We start from the raw sequence: 14,779 nt of genomic DNA on the forward strand, positions 1-14,779 counted from the left end.
AACTAGATAGCATTGTCGTAAGGAAAATTTTTAGAAGGTTTCCTGTCTTATCCACCTGACAAATGTTATGACAGGTAGAATACCAGACCTGAAAACCACAAACCATAAACACTAGTGTACCAGCAGCATCTTATCTCCGACTCACAAATACATGTACTGACTGTCCAAAGTCTTCTGTCTCATTCTCATGTCTCCCCTGACGATGTACTTACACGAAAGTGCACTTGGGACTTTCCTTCGTCATTATCAGCATACATATATATATATATATAGGTGGGGGAGGGGGCGAAAATTCTGGGAGCCTTGAAGAATGTGTGGAAGTCGAGAACATTATCTCGGAAAGCAAAAATGGGTATGTTTGAAGGAATAGTGGTTCCAACAATGTTGTATGGTTGCGAGGCATGGGCTATGGATAGAGTTGTGCGCAGGAGGGTGGATGAGCTGGAAATGAGATGTTTGAGGACAATGTGTGGTGTGAGGTGGTTTGATCGAGTAAGTAACGTAAGGGTAAGAGAGATGTGTGGAAATAAAAAGAGCGTGGTTGAGAGAGCAGAAGAGGGTGTTTTGAAATGGTTTGGGCACATGGAGAGAATGAGTGAGGAAAGATTGACCAAGAGGATATATGTGTCGGAGGTGGAGGGAACAAGGAGAAGAGGGAGACCAAATTGGAGGTGGAAAGATGGAGTGAAAAAGATTTTGTGTGATCGGGGCCTGAACATGCAGGAGGGTGAAAGGAGGGCAAGGAATAGAGTGAATTGGAGCGATGTGGTATACCGGGGTTGACGTGCTGTCAGTTGATTGAATCAGGGCATGTGAAGCGTCTGGGGTAAACCATGGAAAGCTGTGTAGGTATGTATATTTGCGTGTGTGGACGTATGTATATACATGTGTATGGGGGTGGGTTGGGCCATTTCTTTCGTCTGTTTCCTTGCGCTACCTCGCAAACGCGGGAGACAGCGACAAAGCAAAAAAAAAAAAAAAAATATATATATATATATATATATATATATATATATATATATATATATATATATATATATATCATGAGTATATATGTGTATATAAAAACATGCGTATATGTGTGTGTGTGTGTGTGTGTTTGTGTGTGTTTTGATAACATCAACATTAAAGTGTACTGGTGGTCATGCAGATCCAATTCTAGATCAACTCACCCGTCGATGAGTGGAGACTCCTTAAGCAGAGCGCGGGCCGCCTGGAGCCTCTGCCTGTGTGTTGCCTGTGGGGACACACGTACGTGCAGGGGGCTAGCACCACTCCCAGTCACTGCCAGCAGCAACACCACTACCACAACCACCACCACCACCCTCGCCACACTGCGCATCCCTGCATGAAGAAAGGCGAAGGTGAGACTTATATGTATAGTGTTCCAAGCACAGATGCACAACACATGTGTTAAGAACTTAAGACAACACAGGTCACACATACATTGTATACTGCTGCCCTCACACCTCCAGCAATGTTACTGTCACACCACCAGTTTCTTCACCTCTGATAACGTATCAGTGAGATGCCGGCCATGTGGAGACTGCTCGGTTTGTGTGGCTGCCGAGGCTATTCGGTCTGTGTGGCAGCTATGATAATAATGTAGTGCTGTGTTAACTATTATGTTAATATGGCGTATTGCTCGCATATCTTGTGTGGCTCTTCCTCCGCCTCTGTGTTTACCAAGAGCCGAATCGAACGCCTCCCAATGTCATTTATGTTCCCGTCAATCATGCCTTTCACTCCGCCATGGGGTTCCTACCTTTTCCCCTGTGACTTTGATGCATATCGGCCAGTGCTTTCGTGAACTGTCTGCCTATCTCCCTGTTATTAACCCTTGGAGTCGTGGCACACCTTCGGCAGCTGCTTCCACCAGTTTCCTTGTCGAGATCATTCACACGAGGCGTTGCCATTTGGACACCTCCTTGCCTCCAACAGCTAAGCTGTTTTTAAGTCTTTTCCCTTTCTCATCTTTTCCCCTCTCCCAATAACCAGGTTTACATACATTTATGGATCTGTAGTTAATTCCGTCTTCGTTTTCTTCATACTCAGTTATCTTTTAATCAGTGATCACCTTGACTGAGGTAGGTTTCGCCTGAGCTAATCGTTAAAAGAAAATGATACACAAAGAAAACTTCAACTTCACCCTAACACTTGCCAGTAGTTTCGATGTATACAATATCCCCGTAACACATACGTCATACGTCGGTTCGCATATACGTCGTCAGTTGATTTGAGAGAGGAGAAAATCACTACACGTTCGGATGGTTTCGCACTGACTTCGTTTTCTAAGGGGAAACAAAGGAAATCGACTTAAACCACTTCTCTCTCGCCCAGTCTGTATGTGTCATGTGAATTTACAGTCACCCTCTAGAGTCGGGCGCACCACTTCTACTTCTTCTTCCTCCCATCACCCCCAACCACGAACTGTGATTCAACCTATTGGTAAGAAGCCAAATCAATGAAATCATAACGAGGGTTCCCAGTTACCGACGTCATTGATCTGTGTCATCTAGGAATTATAAACAACGAGACCACGTCATTACAGAACTTAAAACACCACCTCATCTTTGCTTGACCGTTCATAAGTGTAATGCTTTGATGAGTTACAAGAAAAACACAAAGAGAAAATTTGGTAATAATTGGTACATAGGTGTTTGATGAGCGACAGAAGTGGGTTTTCATGTATGCACAACGATAGTTTTAGAGTGCATGATAATGTAGTGCTGTGTTGATGATGTAGTGCTGTGTTAGTAATGTAGTGCTGTATTGATAATGTGCTGTGTTAAAACATAGTGCTGTATTGATAATGTAGTGCTGTGTTAATAATGTAGGGCTGTGTTTATAATGTAGTGCTGTGTTAATAATGCAGTGTTGCGTTGATAATGTACTGCTGTGATAATAATGTAGTTCTGTGTTGATAATGTAGTGGAGTTAATAATGTAGTGCTGTGTTGATAATGTAGTGCTGTGTTAATAATGTAGTGTTGCGTTGATAATGTAGTGCTGTGATAATAATGTAGTTCTGTGTTGATAATCTAGTGCTGTGATAATAAGGTAGTTCTGTGTTGATAATGTAGTTGTAGTGCTGTGTTGATAATGTAGTGCTGTGTTAATAATGTAGTGCTGTGTCGATGATTTGGTGGTGTTAATAATGTAGTGCTGTGCTGTAATGTAGTGCTTTGTTGATAACGTAGTGCTGTGTTAATAACGTAGTGTTGTGTTAATGTAGTGCTTTGTTGATAATGTAGTGCTGTGTTGATAATGTAGAGCTGTGTTAATAATGTAGTGCTGTGTTGATAATGCAGTGCTGTTATAATAATGTAGTGCTGTGCTGATAATCATAATGTAGTGCTGTGTTGTTAATGTAGTGCTGTGTTAATAACGTAGTGTTGTGTTAATGTAGTGCTTTGTTGATAATGTAGTGCTGTGTTCATAATGTAGTGCTGTGTTGATAATGTAGTACTGTGTTGATAATGTAGTGCTGTGCTAATAACGTAGTGCTGTGTTGATAATGTAGTGCTGTGTTGATAATATAGTGCTGTGTTAATAATGTAGCACTGTGTTGATAATGTAGTGCTCTGTTGATAATGTAGTGCTGTGATAATAATGTAGTGCTGTGTTGATAATGTAGTGCTGTGTTGTTAATGTAGTGCTCTGTTAATAACGTAGTGCTGTGTTAATGTAGTGCTTTGTTGATAAGGTAGTGCTGTGATAATAACGTATTGCTGTGTTGATAATGTAGTGCTGTGTTGATAATGTAGTGCTGTGTTAATAACGTAGTACTGTGTTAATGAAGTGCTTTGTTGATAATGTAGTGCTATGCTAATATTGTAGTGCTGTGTTGATAACGTAGTGCTGTGTTGATGAAGTGCTTTGTTGATAATATAGTACTGTCAATAATGTAGCGCTGTGCTAATAATATAGTGCTGTGTTAATAACGTAGTGCTGTGTTAATGTAGTGCTTTGTTGATAAGGTAGTGCTTTGTTGATAATGTAGTGCTGTGTTAATAATGTAGTGCTGTGTTGATAATGTAGTGCTGTGTTAATAATATAGTGTTGGGTTGATAATGTAGTGCTGTGATAATAATGTAGTTTTGTGTTGACAGTGTAGTGCTGTGTTGATAATGTAGTGCTGTGTTAATAATGTAGTGTTGCGTTGGTAATGTAGTGCTGTGTTGATAATGTAGCTGAGTTGATAATGTATAATTTAGTGCTGTGTTGTTAATGTAGTGCTGTGTTAATAACGTAGTGTTGTGTTAATGTAGTGCTGTGTTAATAATGTAGTGCTGTGTTAATAATATGGTGCTGTGTTAGTAACGTAGTGCTTGGTAATTTAGTGCTTTGTTGATAATGTAGTGCTTTGTTGATAATGTAGTGCTTTGTTGACAATGTAGTGCCGTGTTAATAATGTAGTGCTGTGTTGATAATGTAGTGCTATGCTAATAACGTAGTGCTGTGTTGACAATGTAGTGCTGTTAATAATGTAGTGCTGTGTTATTAATGTAGTGCTCTGTTGATAATGTAGTGTTGTGTTGTTAATGTAGTGCTGTGTTAATAACGTAGTGCTGTGTTAATATAGTGCTTTGTTGATAATGTAGTGCTGTGTTGATAATGTAGTGCTGTGTTAATATAGTGCTTTGTTGATAATGTAGTGCTGTGTTAATAATGTAGTGCTGTGTTAATAACGTAGTGCTGTGTTAATATAGTGCTTTGTTGATAATGTAGTGCTGTGTTTATGATGTAGTGCTGTGTTAATAACGTAGTGCTGTGTTAATAATGTAGTGTTTTATTGATAATGTAGTACTGTGTTAATAATGTAGTGCTGTGTTAATAATGTAGTGCTGTGTTAATAATGTTGTGCTGCATTGATAATGTAATGCTGTGTTAATAACGTAGTGCTGTGTTAATGTAGTGCTTTGCTGATAAAGTAGTACTGTGTTAATAATGTAGTGCTGTGTTGATAATGTAGTGCTGTGTTAATAACGTAATGCTGTGTCAATGTAGAGCTTTGTTGATAATGTAGTGCTATGTTAATATTGTAATGCTGTGTTGATAAGGTAGTGCTGTGTTAATGTAGTGCTTTGTTGATAATGTAGTGCTGTTAATAATGTAGTGCTGTGTTAATAATGTAGTGCAGTGTTAATAACGTAGTGCTGTGTTAATGTAGTGCTTTGTTGATAATGTAGTACTTTTTTATAATATAGTGCTGTGCTAATAATGTAGTGCTGTGTTGATAATGTAGTGCTCTGTTAATAACGTAGTACTGTGTTAATGTATTTCTTTGTTGATAATGTAGTGCCGTGTTAATAATGTAGTGCTGCGTTGATAATGTAGTGCTGTGTAAATAATGTAGTGCTGTGTTGATAATGTAGTGCTGTGTAAATAATGTAGTGCTGTGTTAATAATGTAGTGCTGTGTTGATAATGTAGTGCTGTGATAATAATGCAGTGCTGTGTTGATAATGTAATGCTATGTTGATAATGTAGTGCTGTGTTAAAAATGTAGTGCTGTGTCGATAATTTGGTGCTGTGTTAATAATGTAGTGCTGTGTTGTAATGTAGTGCTTTGTTGACAATGTAGTGCTGTGTTAATAATGTAGTGCTGTGTTGTAATGTAGTGCTTTGTTGATACTGTAGTGCTGTGTTGATGATGTAGTACTGTGTTAATAATCTCGTGCTGTGATAATAATGTAGTGCTGTGATAATAATGTAGTGCTGTGTTAATAATGCAGTGCTGTGTTAACAACGTAGTGCTGTGTTAATGTAGTGCTTTGTTGATAATGTAGTGCTGTGTTGATAATGCAGTGCTGTGTTGATAATGTAGTGCTGTGTTAACAACGTAGTGCTGTGTTAACTATTAAGTTTACTCCCGAAAAATACATTACGTTTTAATGACGGTCAAAACCAGAAGGGAAAACATTACACATGTGTAAAAGTGAACCAGGATTACACAAGCCAAGATGTTAATCATTGATGTTTGTTAACTATGGAAGAAAAAAAATGCCGTAAATACATCGGATAAACACTGGAGATATAGTGAATTAACGCACATATATGAGATATGTAAAATAGTGTTAGGGTATATATGTGTGTTGTCCTTGTTATTAACATTAACTCAAACTCTAGTATGACAGATGCAGTGGGGAAGGACACTGTGCATCTGTTGAGTTAGTGTGGAGGGATGTTCCGTCTGTGCAGCTGCGTGTGGTGGCTGCTCAAGTCTGTGTATATGCTGTGTTGGAGTAGAGGTTGTTCGGTCTGTGCATCTGCTGTGTTGATGTGGAGTGTGTTCGGTCTGTGTGGCTGCTGTGTTGATTGGGGTGTGTTCGGTCTGTGCATCTGCTGTGTTGATGTGGTGTGTGTTCGGTCTGTGTGGCTACTGTGTTGACTGGAGTGTGTTCGGTCTGTGCATCTGCTGTGTTGATGTGGTGTGTGTTCGGTCTGTGTGGCTCCTGTGTTGATGTGGAATGTGTTCGGTCTACGTGGCTGCTGTGTTGATGTCGAGACTGCTCTATCTGTGTGGAGACTGCTTGGTCTGTGTGGCTGCTGTGTTGATGTGGAGACTGCTCGGTCTGTGTGGCTGCTGTGTTGATGTGGAGACTGCTCGTTCTGTGTGGCTGCTGTGTTTATGTGGAGAATATTCGGTCTGTGTGGCTGCTGTGTTGATGTGGAGTGTGTTCTGTCTGTGTGGCTGCTGTGTTGATGTGGAGACTGCTCGTTCTGTGTGGCTGCTGCGTTGATGTAGAGACTGCTCGGTCTGTGCATCTGCTGTGTTGATGTGGAGTGTGTTCGGTCTGTGTGGCTGCTGTTTTGATGTGGAGAATGTTCGGTCTGTGTGGCTGCTGTGTTGATGTGGAGACTGTTCGGTCTGTGCATCTGCTGTGTTGATGTGGAGTGTGTTCGGTCTGTGTGGCTGCTGTGTTGATGTGGAGTGTGTTCGGTCTGTGTGGCTGCTGTGTTGATGTGGAGTGTGTTCGGTCTGTGTGGCTGCTGTGTTGATGTGGAGTGTGTTCGGTCTGTGTGGCTGCCGTATTAGCGTGGAGCCTCTTCGGTCTCAGAGCTGTGGGAGGCGAATTACTGATGTGGCCACCTGACAAAAAAAAATAAATAATAAATAAATAATCACCACCTGATAAATGATGATAAATTTGCTAGGATTTAGCTGAGAGCGTTGAGGGTAAAGTCAAGAGACAATGGACTGAAGTCTTGTACCAGAGAGAGAGCTAGGAGACTCGCTGCTGGGTAACGATCCTAGCACGGTCGTTATGTGAGTAGTTTCTTCGTTTGTCACTTAACTACATAAATAGCGTATTGTTATCATACAAGTTAATCGTACGAATAAACATAAGAGCAGCATTACTTATTACTAATCTCATTCTTTATGGTTCATACGATGTGGTGTTTTTGTGTACCAAATCCTAATGCCTGACGGATACAACTTAGATTAATTTCCTAATAAGTTAATTTCCTCATAAGTATCTCCTTTTGTTTGGGTATATTATCACAGCATTACGACCTCCTATAATAGATGGTGCTAAATACCATCAATAAATCATATTTCAAACGTTTATGACCGGACGAATTAATTGAAATCACTGGGGGAATTGGAGCAATGCCATGTTTACGGTGACACATTGCTTCCTCGTCCCACCGACAGAGGGAACCACTATAAGTGGAGGAGGAGGAGGAGGTGTTGCCGGAGGGTAAGCGCCCGACTTTAGCTAAGGAGGGCCGTGCTTCGCGAGTGTTCCATGGTCTGTGGTGTCGTCTAATGTATCGCGTTATATCTCCGTAATCGTACAACTTTGAGCGAGTAATCCATCGCCAGTGAAAAGTTGTTTAGTGTTCGCTAAAGAACAACATAGATGCGTTACTCTCGTTGTGAATGTTGATGTGATACAACGTAGTAGAAATGGAAAACAGGCTGAAAATATTGCCCCGCCAGTCTAGAACGCCATCGAGAATATGGCGACACAAGGCAGACGACGCAGCAAGACCAACCACTCCACGTTAAAAGTAAGGATAACAAAACATTTTTCCTTCTTATGTGATTAATGGTTGTGTGTCTCATCAGTTGTGTGTCACCTATATACATTAGTCGTGGGTTTTAAAGACATATATGTAAATTAGGTGTTGCTGGACGTGTGTGAAAAACGTATATCAAGTTAGATAATATATTCATTATGGGAAGAATTCCCCTTCACTCGTCATTTAGCTACAAGTCGTATTTCTGGGACGTATATCAAGGACCAGTTATGATAATTGCTTTCGTACGTGTTTTTTTTTTTTTTCACCAGTTTTGATGGCCTTATGAGGTAAAGACGACACAACGTATTTGTAAATGGAGGGAGAAAACATGAGTGTTTTGGTTCAACATCATTACCGTTCATATTGAAACATTTACGAAGAAAAACGTTCAGCATCATTATCGTTCATATTCATTTATGAAAAAAGGTTCAGCATCATTATCGTTCATATTCAAACATTTATGAAAACTCTTAGTTGTGCTTCCTAAATACGAGGATATGTGATACAAGTCATCCACTCCAGCGTTGCCATACTTCTTTCATGTTGTTGTGATGTTTGATTGCCTCACACTTGCCTTGCTCGTTCTCTGAACACTTCATTTCCCTCTCCTAAGGATAATAGAATTTTTCTGAGTGCACCAGGAAACCCTGAGTGATTCGCCTTTATAATTTCTAGTCTCTTTTACTTCAACAATATGGTTGTCAACAGACTCGTTTATTACGATATTAGATTGAAGATTGTCTGTGGAATGAATGTTTTATATGTTGTTGTAAAAAGATGTCCACCATACCCTCAGTTAAATCAAAACAGAGGACATCTATAAAGTTGCATAGATTATAAAATCGTGACCTTTTTATGCATATCTTTGCTGTGTTTTGAAATGCATATCAGCATTTGTACGTGCTATTGGTTTTTCTCTCCATTTAACATCCTCGATTGACTTTGCTGCCAGAAAGTGGTATGGCTCAATTAGTCAGTGTTGCTCCCTCCTGAGATCTCTGAATCATTACAGTTAGCTGCTGTTTTGTGGTGGGTAATATGACACAAGGAACACACACATGCCTTAGGGTCAAGCTCACGGGTAAAAACTGGAGGGGAGGATTTCCAATCCCCCCCTCCCCCCGCTCCTACCCCATTTACTCGCCTTCTATGACACGCAGGGAATACATGGGGAGTATTCGTTCTTCCCTGTCCTCAGTGATAATGTATATATATATACATATATATATATATATATATATATATATATATATATATATATATATATATATATATATATATATCTTTTTCTTTTAAACTATTCGCCATTTCCCGCGTTAGCGAGGTAGCGTTAGGAACAGAGGGCTGGGCCTTTTTTGGAATATCCTCACCTGGCCCCCTCTGTTCCTTCTTTTGGAAAATAAAAAAAAAAAAACGAGAGGGGAGGATTTCCAGCCCCCCGCTCCCTCCCCTTTTAGTCGCCTTCTACGACACGCAGGGAATACGTGAGAAGTATTCTTAATCCCCTATCCCCATATATATATATATATATATATATATATATATATATATATATATATATATATATATATATATATATGAGGGTGGTGAGAGTAAGTGAGCTTCGGAAGGAGACTTGTGTGAGGAAGTACCAGGAGAGACTGAGTACAGAATGGAAAAAGGTGAGAACAATGGAAGTAAGGGGAGTGGGGGAGGAATGGGATGTATTTAGGGAATCAGTGATGGAGTGCGCAAAAGATGCTTGTGGCATGAGAAGCGTGGGAGGTGGGTTGATTAGAAAGGGTAGTGAGTGGTGGGATGAAGAAGTAAGATTATTAGTGAAAGAGAAGAGAGAGGCATTTGGACGATTTTTGCAGGGAAAAAATGCAATTGAGTGGGAGATGTATAAAAGAAAGAGACAGGAGGTCAAGAGAAAGGTGCAAGAGGTGAAAAAGAGGGAAATGAGAGTTGGGGTGAGAGAGTATCATTAAATTTTAGGGAGAATAAAAAGATGTTCTGGAAGGAGGTAAATAAAGTGCGTAAGACAAGGGAGCAAATGGGAACTTCAGTGAAGGGCGCAAATGGGGAGGTGATAACAAGTAGTGGTGATGTGAGAAGGAGATGGAGTGAGTATTTTGAAGGTTTGTTGAATGTGTTTGATGATAGAGTGGCAGATATAGGGTGTTTTGGTTGAGGTGGTGTGCAAAGTGAGAGGGTTAGGGAAAATGATTTGGTAAACTGAGAGGAGGTAGTAAAAGCTTTGCGGAAGATGAAAGCCGGCAAGGCAGCAGGTTTGGATGGTATTGCAGTGGAATTTAATAAAAAAGGGGGTGACTGTATTGTTGGCTGGTTGGTAAGGTTATTTAATGTATGTATGACTCATGGTGAGGTGCCTGAGGATTGGCGGAATGCGTGCATAGTGCCATTGTACAAAGGCAAAGGGGATAAGAGTGAGTGCTCAAATTACAGATGTATAAGTTTGTTGAGTATTCCTGGTAAATTATATGGAGGGTATTGATTGAGAGGGTGAAGGCATGTACAGAGCATCAGATTGTGGAAGAGCAGTGTGGTTTCAGAAGTGGTAGAGGATGTGTGGATCAGGTGTTTGCTTTGAAGAATGTATGTGAGAAATACTTAGAAAAGCAAATGGATTTGTATGTACCATTTATGGATCTGGAGAAGGCATATGATAGGGTTGATAGAGATGCTCTGTGGAAGGTAAAAATATATGGTGTGTTTTTATCGAGGAAGTAAGGCATGTGTACGTGTAGGAAGAGAGGAAAGTGATTGGTTCTCAGTGAATGTAGGTTTGCGGCAGGGGTGTGTGATGTCTCCATGGTTGTTTAATTTGTTTATGGATGGGGTTGTTAGGGAGGTGAATGCAAGAGTTTTGGAAAGAGGGGCAAGTATGAAGTCTGTTTTGGATGAGAGAGCTTGGGAAGTGAATCAATTGTTGTTCGCTGATGATACAGCGCTGGTGGCTGATTCATGTGAGAAACTGCAGAAGCTGGTGACTGAGTTTGGTAAAGTGTGTGAAAGAAGAAAGTTAAGAGTAAATGTGAATAAGAGCAAGGTTATTAGGTACAGTAGGGTTGAGGGTCAAGTCAATTGGGAGGTAAGTTTGAATGGAGTAAAACTGGAGGAAGTAAAGTGTTTTAGATATCTGGGAGTGGATCTGGCAGGGGATGGAACCATGGAAGCGGAAGTGAATCATAGGGTGGGGGAGGGGGCGAAAATCATGGGAGCCTTGAAGAATGTGTGGAAGTCGAGAACATTATCTCGGAAAGCAAAAATGGGTATGTTTGAAGGAATAGTGGTTCCAACAATGTTGTATGGTTGCGAGGCGTGGGCTATGGATAGAGTTGTGCGCAGGAGGGTGGATTTGCTGGAAATGAGATGTTTGAGGACAATGTGTGGTGTGAGGTGGTTTGATCGAGTAAGTAATGTAAGGGTAAGAGAGATGTGTGGAAATAAAAAGAGTGTGGTTGAGAGAGCAGAAGAGGGCGTTTTCAAATGGTTTGGGCACATGGAGAGACTGAGTGAGGAAAAATTGACCAAGAGGTTATATGTGTCGGAGGTGGAGGGAACGAGGAGAAGTGGGAGACCAAATTGGAGGTGGAAAGATGGAGTGAAAAAGATTTTTAGTGATCGGGGCCTGAAAATGCAGGAGGGTGAAAGGCGGGCAAGGAATAGAGTGAATTGGATCGATGTGGTATACCGGGGTTGACGTGCTGTCAGTGGATTGAATCAGGGCATGTGAAGCGTCTGGGGTAAACCATGGAAAGTTGTGTGGGGCCTGGATGTGGAAAGGGAGCTGTGGTTTCGGGCATTATTGCATGACAGCTAGAGACTGAGTGTGAACGAATGGGGCCTTTGTTGTCTTTTCCTAGCGCTACCTCGCACACATGACGGGGGAGGGGATGGTATTCCATGTGTGGCGAGGTGGCGATGGAATGAATAAAGGCAGACAGTGTGAATTGTGTGCATGGGTATATATGTATGTGTCTGTGTGTGTATATATATGTGTACATTGAGATGTGTGGGTATGCATATTTGCGTGTGTGGACGTGTATGTATATACATGTGTATGGTGGTGGGTTGGGCCATTTCTTTCTTCTGTTTCCTTGCGCTACCTCGCAAACGCGGGAGACAGCGTATATATATATATATATATATATATATATATATATATATATATATATATATATATATATATATATATTTTTTTTTATTACACTTTGTCGCTGTCTCCCGCGTTTGCGAGGTAGCGCAAGGAAACAGACGAAAGAAATGGCCCAAACCCCCCCCCCCATACACATGTATATACATACGTCCACACACGCAAATATACATACCTACACAGCTTTCCATGGTTTACCCCAGACGTTTCACATGCCTTGATTCAATCCACTGACAGAACGTCAACCCCGGTATACCACATCGCTCCAATTCACTCTATTCTTTGCACTCCTTTCACCCTCCTGCATGTTCAGGCCCCGATCACACAAAATCCTTTTCACTCCATCTTTCCACCTCCAATTTGGTCTCCCTCTTCTCCTCGTTCCCTCCACCTCCGACACATATATCCTCTTGGTCAATCTTTCCTCACTCATTCTCTCCATGTGCCCAAACCATTTGAAAACGCCCTCTTCTGCTCTCTCAACCACGCTCTTTTTATTTCCACACATCTCTCTTACCCTTACGTTACTTACTCGATCAAACCACCTCACACCACACATTGTCCTCAAACATCTCATTTCCAGCACATCCATCCTCCTGCGCACAACTCTATCCATAGCCCACGCCTCGCAACCATACAACATTGTTGGAACCACTATTCCTTCAAACATACCCATTTTTGCTTTCCGGGATAATGTTCTCGACTTCCACACATTTTTCAAGGCTCCCAAAATTTTCGCCCCCTCCCCCACCCTATGATCCACTTCCGCTTCCATGGTTCCATCCGCTGACAGATCCACTCCCAGATATCTAAAACACTTCACTTCCTCCAGTTTTTCTCCATTCAAACTCACCTCCCAATTGACTTGACCCTCAACCCTACTGTACCTAATAACCTTGCTCTTATTCACATTTACTCTTAACTTTCTTCTTCCACACACTTTACCAAACTCCGTCACCAGCTTCTGCAGTTTCTCACACAAATCAGCCACCAGCGCCGCTGTATCATCAGCGAACAACAACTGACTCACTTCCCAAGCTCTCTCATCCCCAACAGACTTCATACTTGCCCCTCTTTCCAAGACTCTTGCATTTACCTCCCTAACAACCCCATCCATAAACAAATTAAACAACCATGGAGACATCACACACCCCTGCCGCAAACCTACATTCACTGAGAACCAATCACTTTCCTTTCTTCCTACACGTACACATGCCTTACATCCTCGATAAAAACTTTTCACTGCTTCTAACAACTTGCCTCCCACACCATATATTCTTAATACCTTCCACAGAGCATCTCTATCAACTCTATCATATGCCTTCTCCAGATCCATAAATGCTACATACAAATCCATTTGCTTTTCTAAGTATTTCTCGCATACATTCTTCAAAGCAAACACCTGATCCACACATCCTCTACCACTTCTGAAACCACACTGCTCTTCCCCAATCTGATGCTCTGTACATGCCTTCACCCTCTCAATCAATACCCTCCCATATAATTTACCAGGAATACTCAACAAACTTATACCTCTGTAATTTGAGCACTCACTCTTATCCCCTTTGCCTTTGTACAATGGCACTATGCACGCATTCCGCCAATCCTCAGGCACCTCACCATGAGTCATACATACATTAAATAACCTTACATATATATGTATATATACATATATATACGTATATATACATATATATATATATATATATATATATATATATATATATATATATATATATATATATATATATATATATATAGAGTTAATTAGATGGCCTTGATTAGGGCTTCAATTGCCCAAGCCGTTTCAGCAAACGTCAAAAATAACTGTATCGGGTTAGTTGTTGAAGAAAGATCATTTGTGAAAGAAGAATGATTAGGAATTAGCACTTATCCCTAAGGGACACCACTGTCGACAGAATAAGACAGATGCATTGATCCGTAGACCGTGATGGTCCGTCTAGAGATGAAGTTAAGCAATAGACACCAGAGGAAAGCAAAGAAGCGAAAACAAAGGAAGTTCAGAATGTAAGGATCCATTCCAAATCCTTCTAAATGGTTGTTGGTCACACGAAGGTTAAGCGGGAAGTGAAAAGCGAAGAGGATTGCATTAACTCAGAAGCGAACGAACATAGGATCGAAAGACAGTCTGTTGCATGGTTGATACTTCATGGATGTAGAACTCCCTCCTCACACATTACAAGTGGATAATTACAATGTCCTTTCATGCATGGGATTATTGAATGTTTAGGATTGCTGTTTTTGCTTGCCCTGCTTAGATGAAAACTTTTGACCAGAACTCTTGAGAGAGTGGAGGAACGGAGGGATCACAAGCAGACCCAGCACCCCGAAGTCCTTACGGGTGATCGAGAAGACGAGACGGAGCTATAGTGTCTGAGAGAGAGAGAGAGAGAGAGAGAGAGAGAGAGAGAGAGAGAGAGAGAGAGAGAGTTACGGAGACGCTGAAAGGTACAGAACCACTGAAAGGCTTTGGAAATAGCGGTGTCTCTTCCATAGGGATGTGTTGCACGCACCACGACGGGCCTACGAGAAGGAAAAGTTGAGGTCATAGACGAGCAAGGATCGGT

At 41.1% G+C, this 14,779-nt stretch overlaps 1 protein-coding gene across 2 annotated transcripts in view; it reads right to left on the reverse strand.

The window, feature by feature from the left end:
* LOC139761680 (dipeptidase 1-like) overlaps nucleotides 1–14,779 on the reverse strand; it is a 317,903-nt gene that overhangs the window by 255,796 nt on the left and 47,328 nt on the right. For both annotated transcript variants that reach the window (XR_011715590.1, XM_071686010.1), the window contains exon 2: nucleotides 1,173–1,344. Coding sequence is in view for 1 of the 2 variants with exons in the window: in XM_071686010.1 (XP_071542111.1) it covers nucleotides 1,173–1,342 (170 nt within the window). In the remaining variant the exon portion in view is untranslated. The remainder of the gene's footprint in view (nucleotides 1–1,172; nucleotides 1,345–14,779) is intronic.

This window comes from Panulirus ornatus, chromosome 41 (genome assembly GCF_036320965.1).
Source record: "Panulirus ornatus isolate Po-2019 chromosome 41, ASM3632096v1, whole genome shotgun sequence".
In the NCBI taxonomy this organism is placed as follows: domain Eukaryota; kingdom Metazoa; phylum Arthropoda; class Malacostraca; order Decapoda; family Palinuridae; genus Panulirus; species Panulirus ornatus.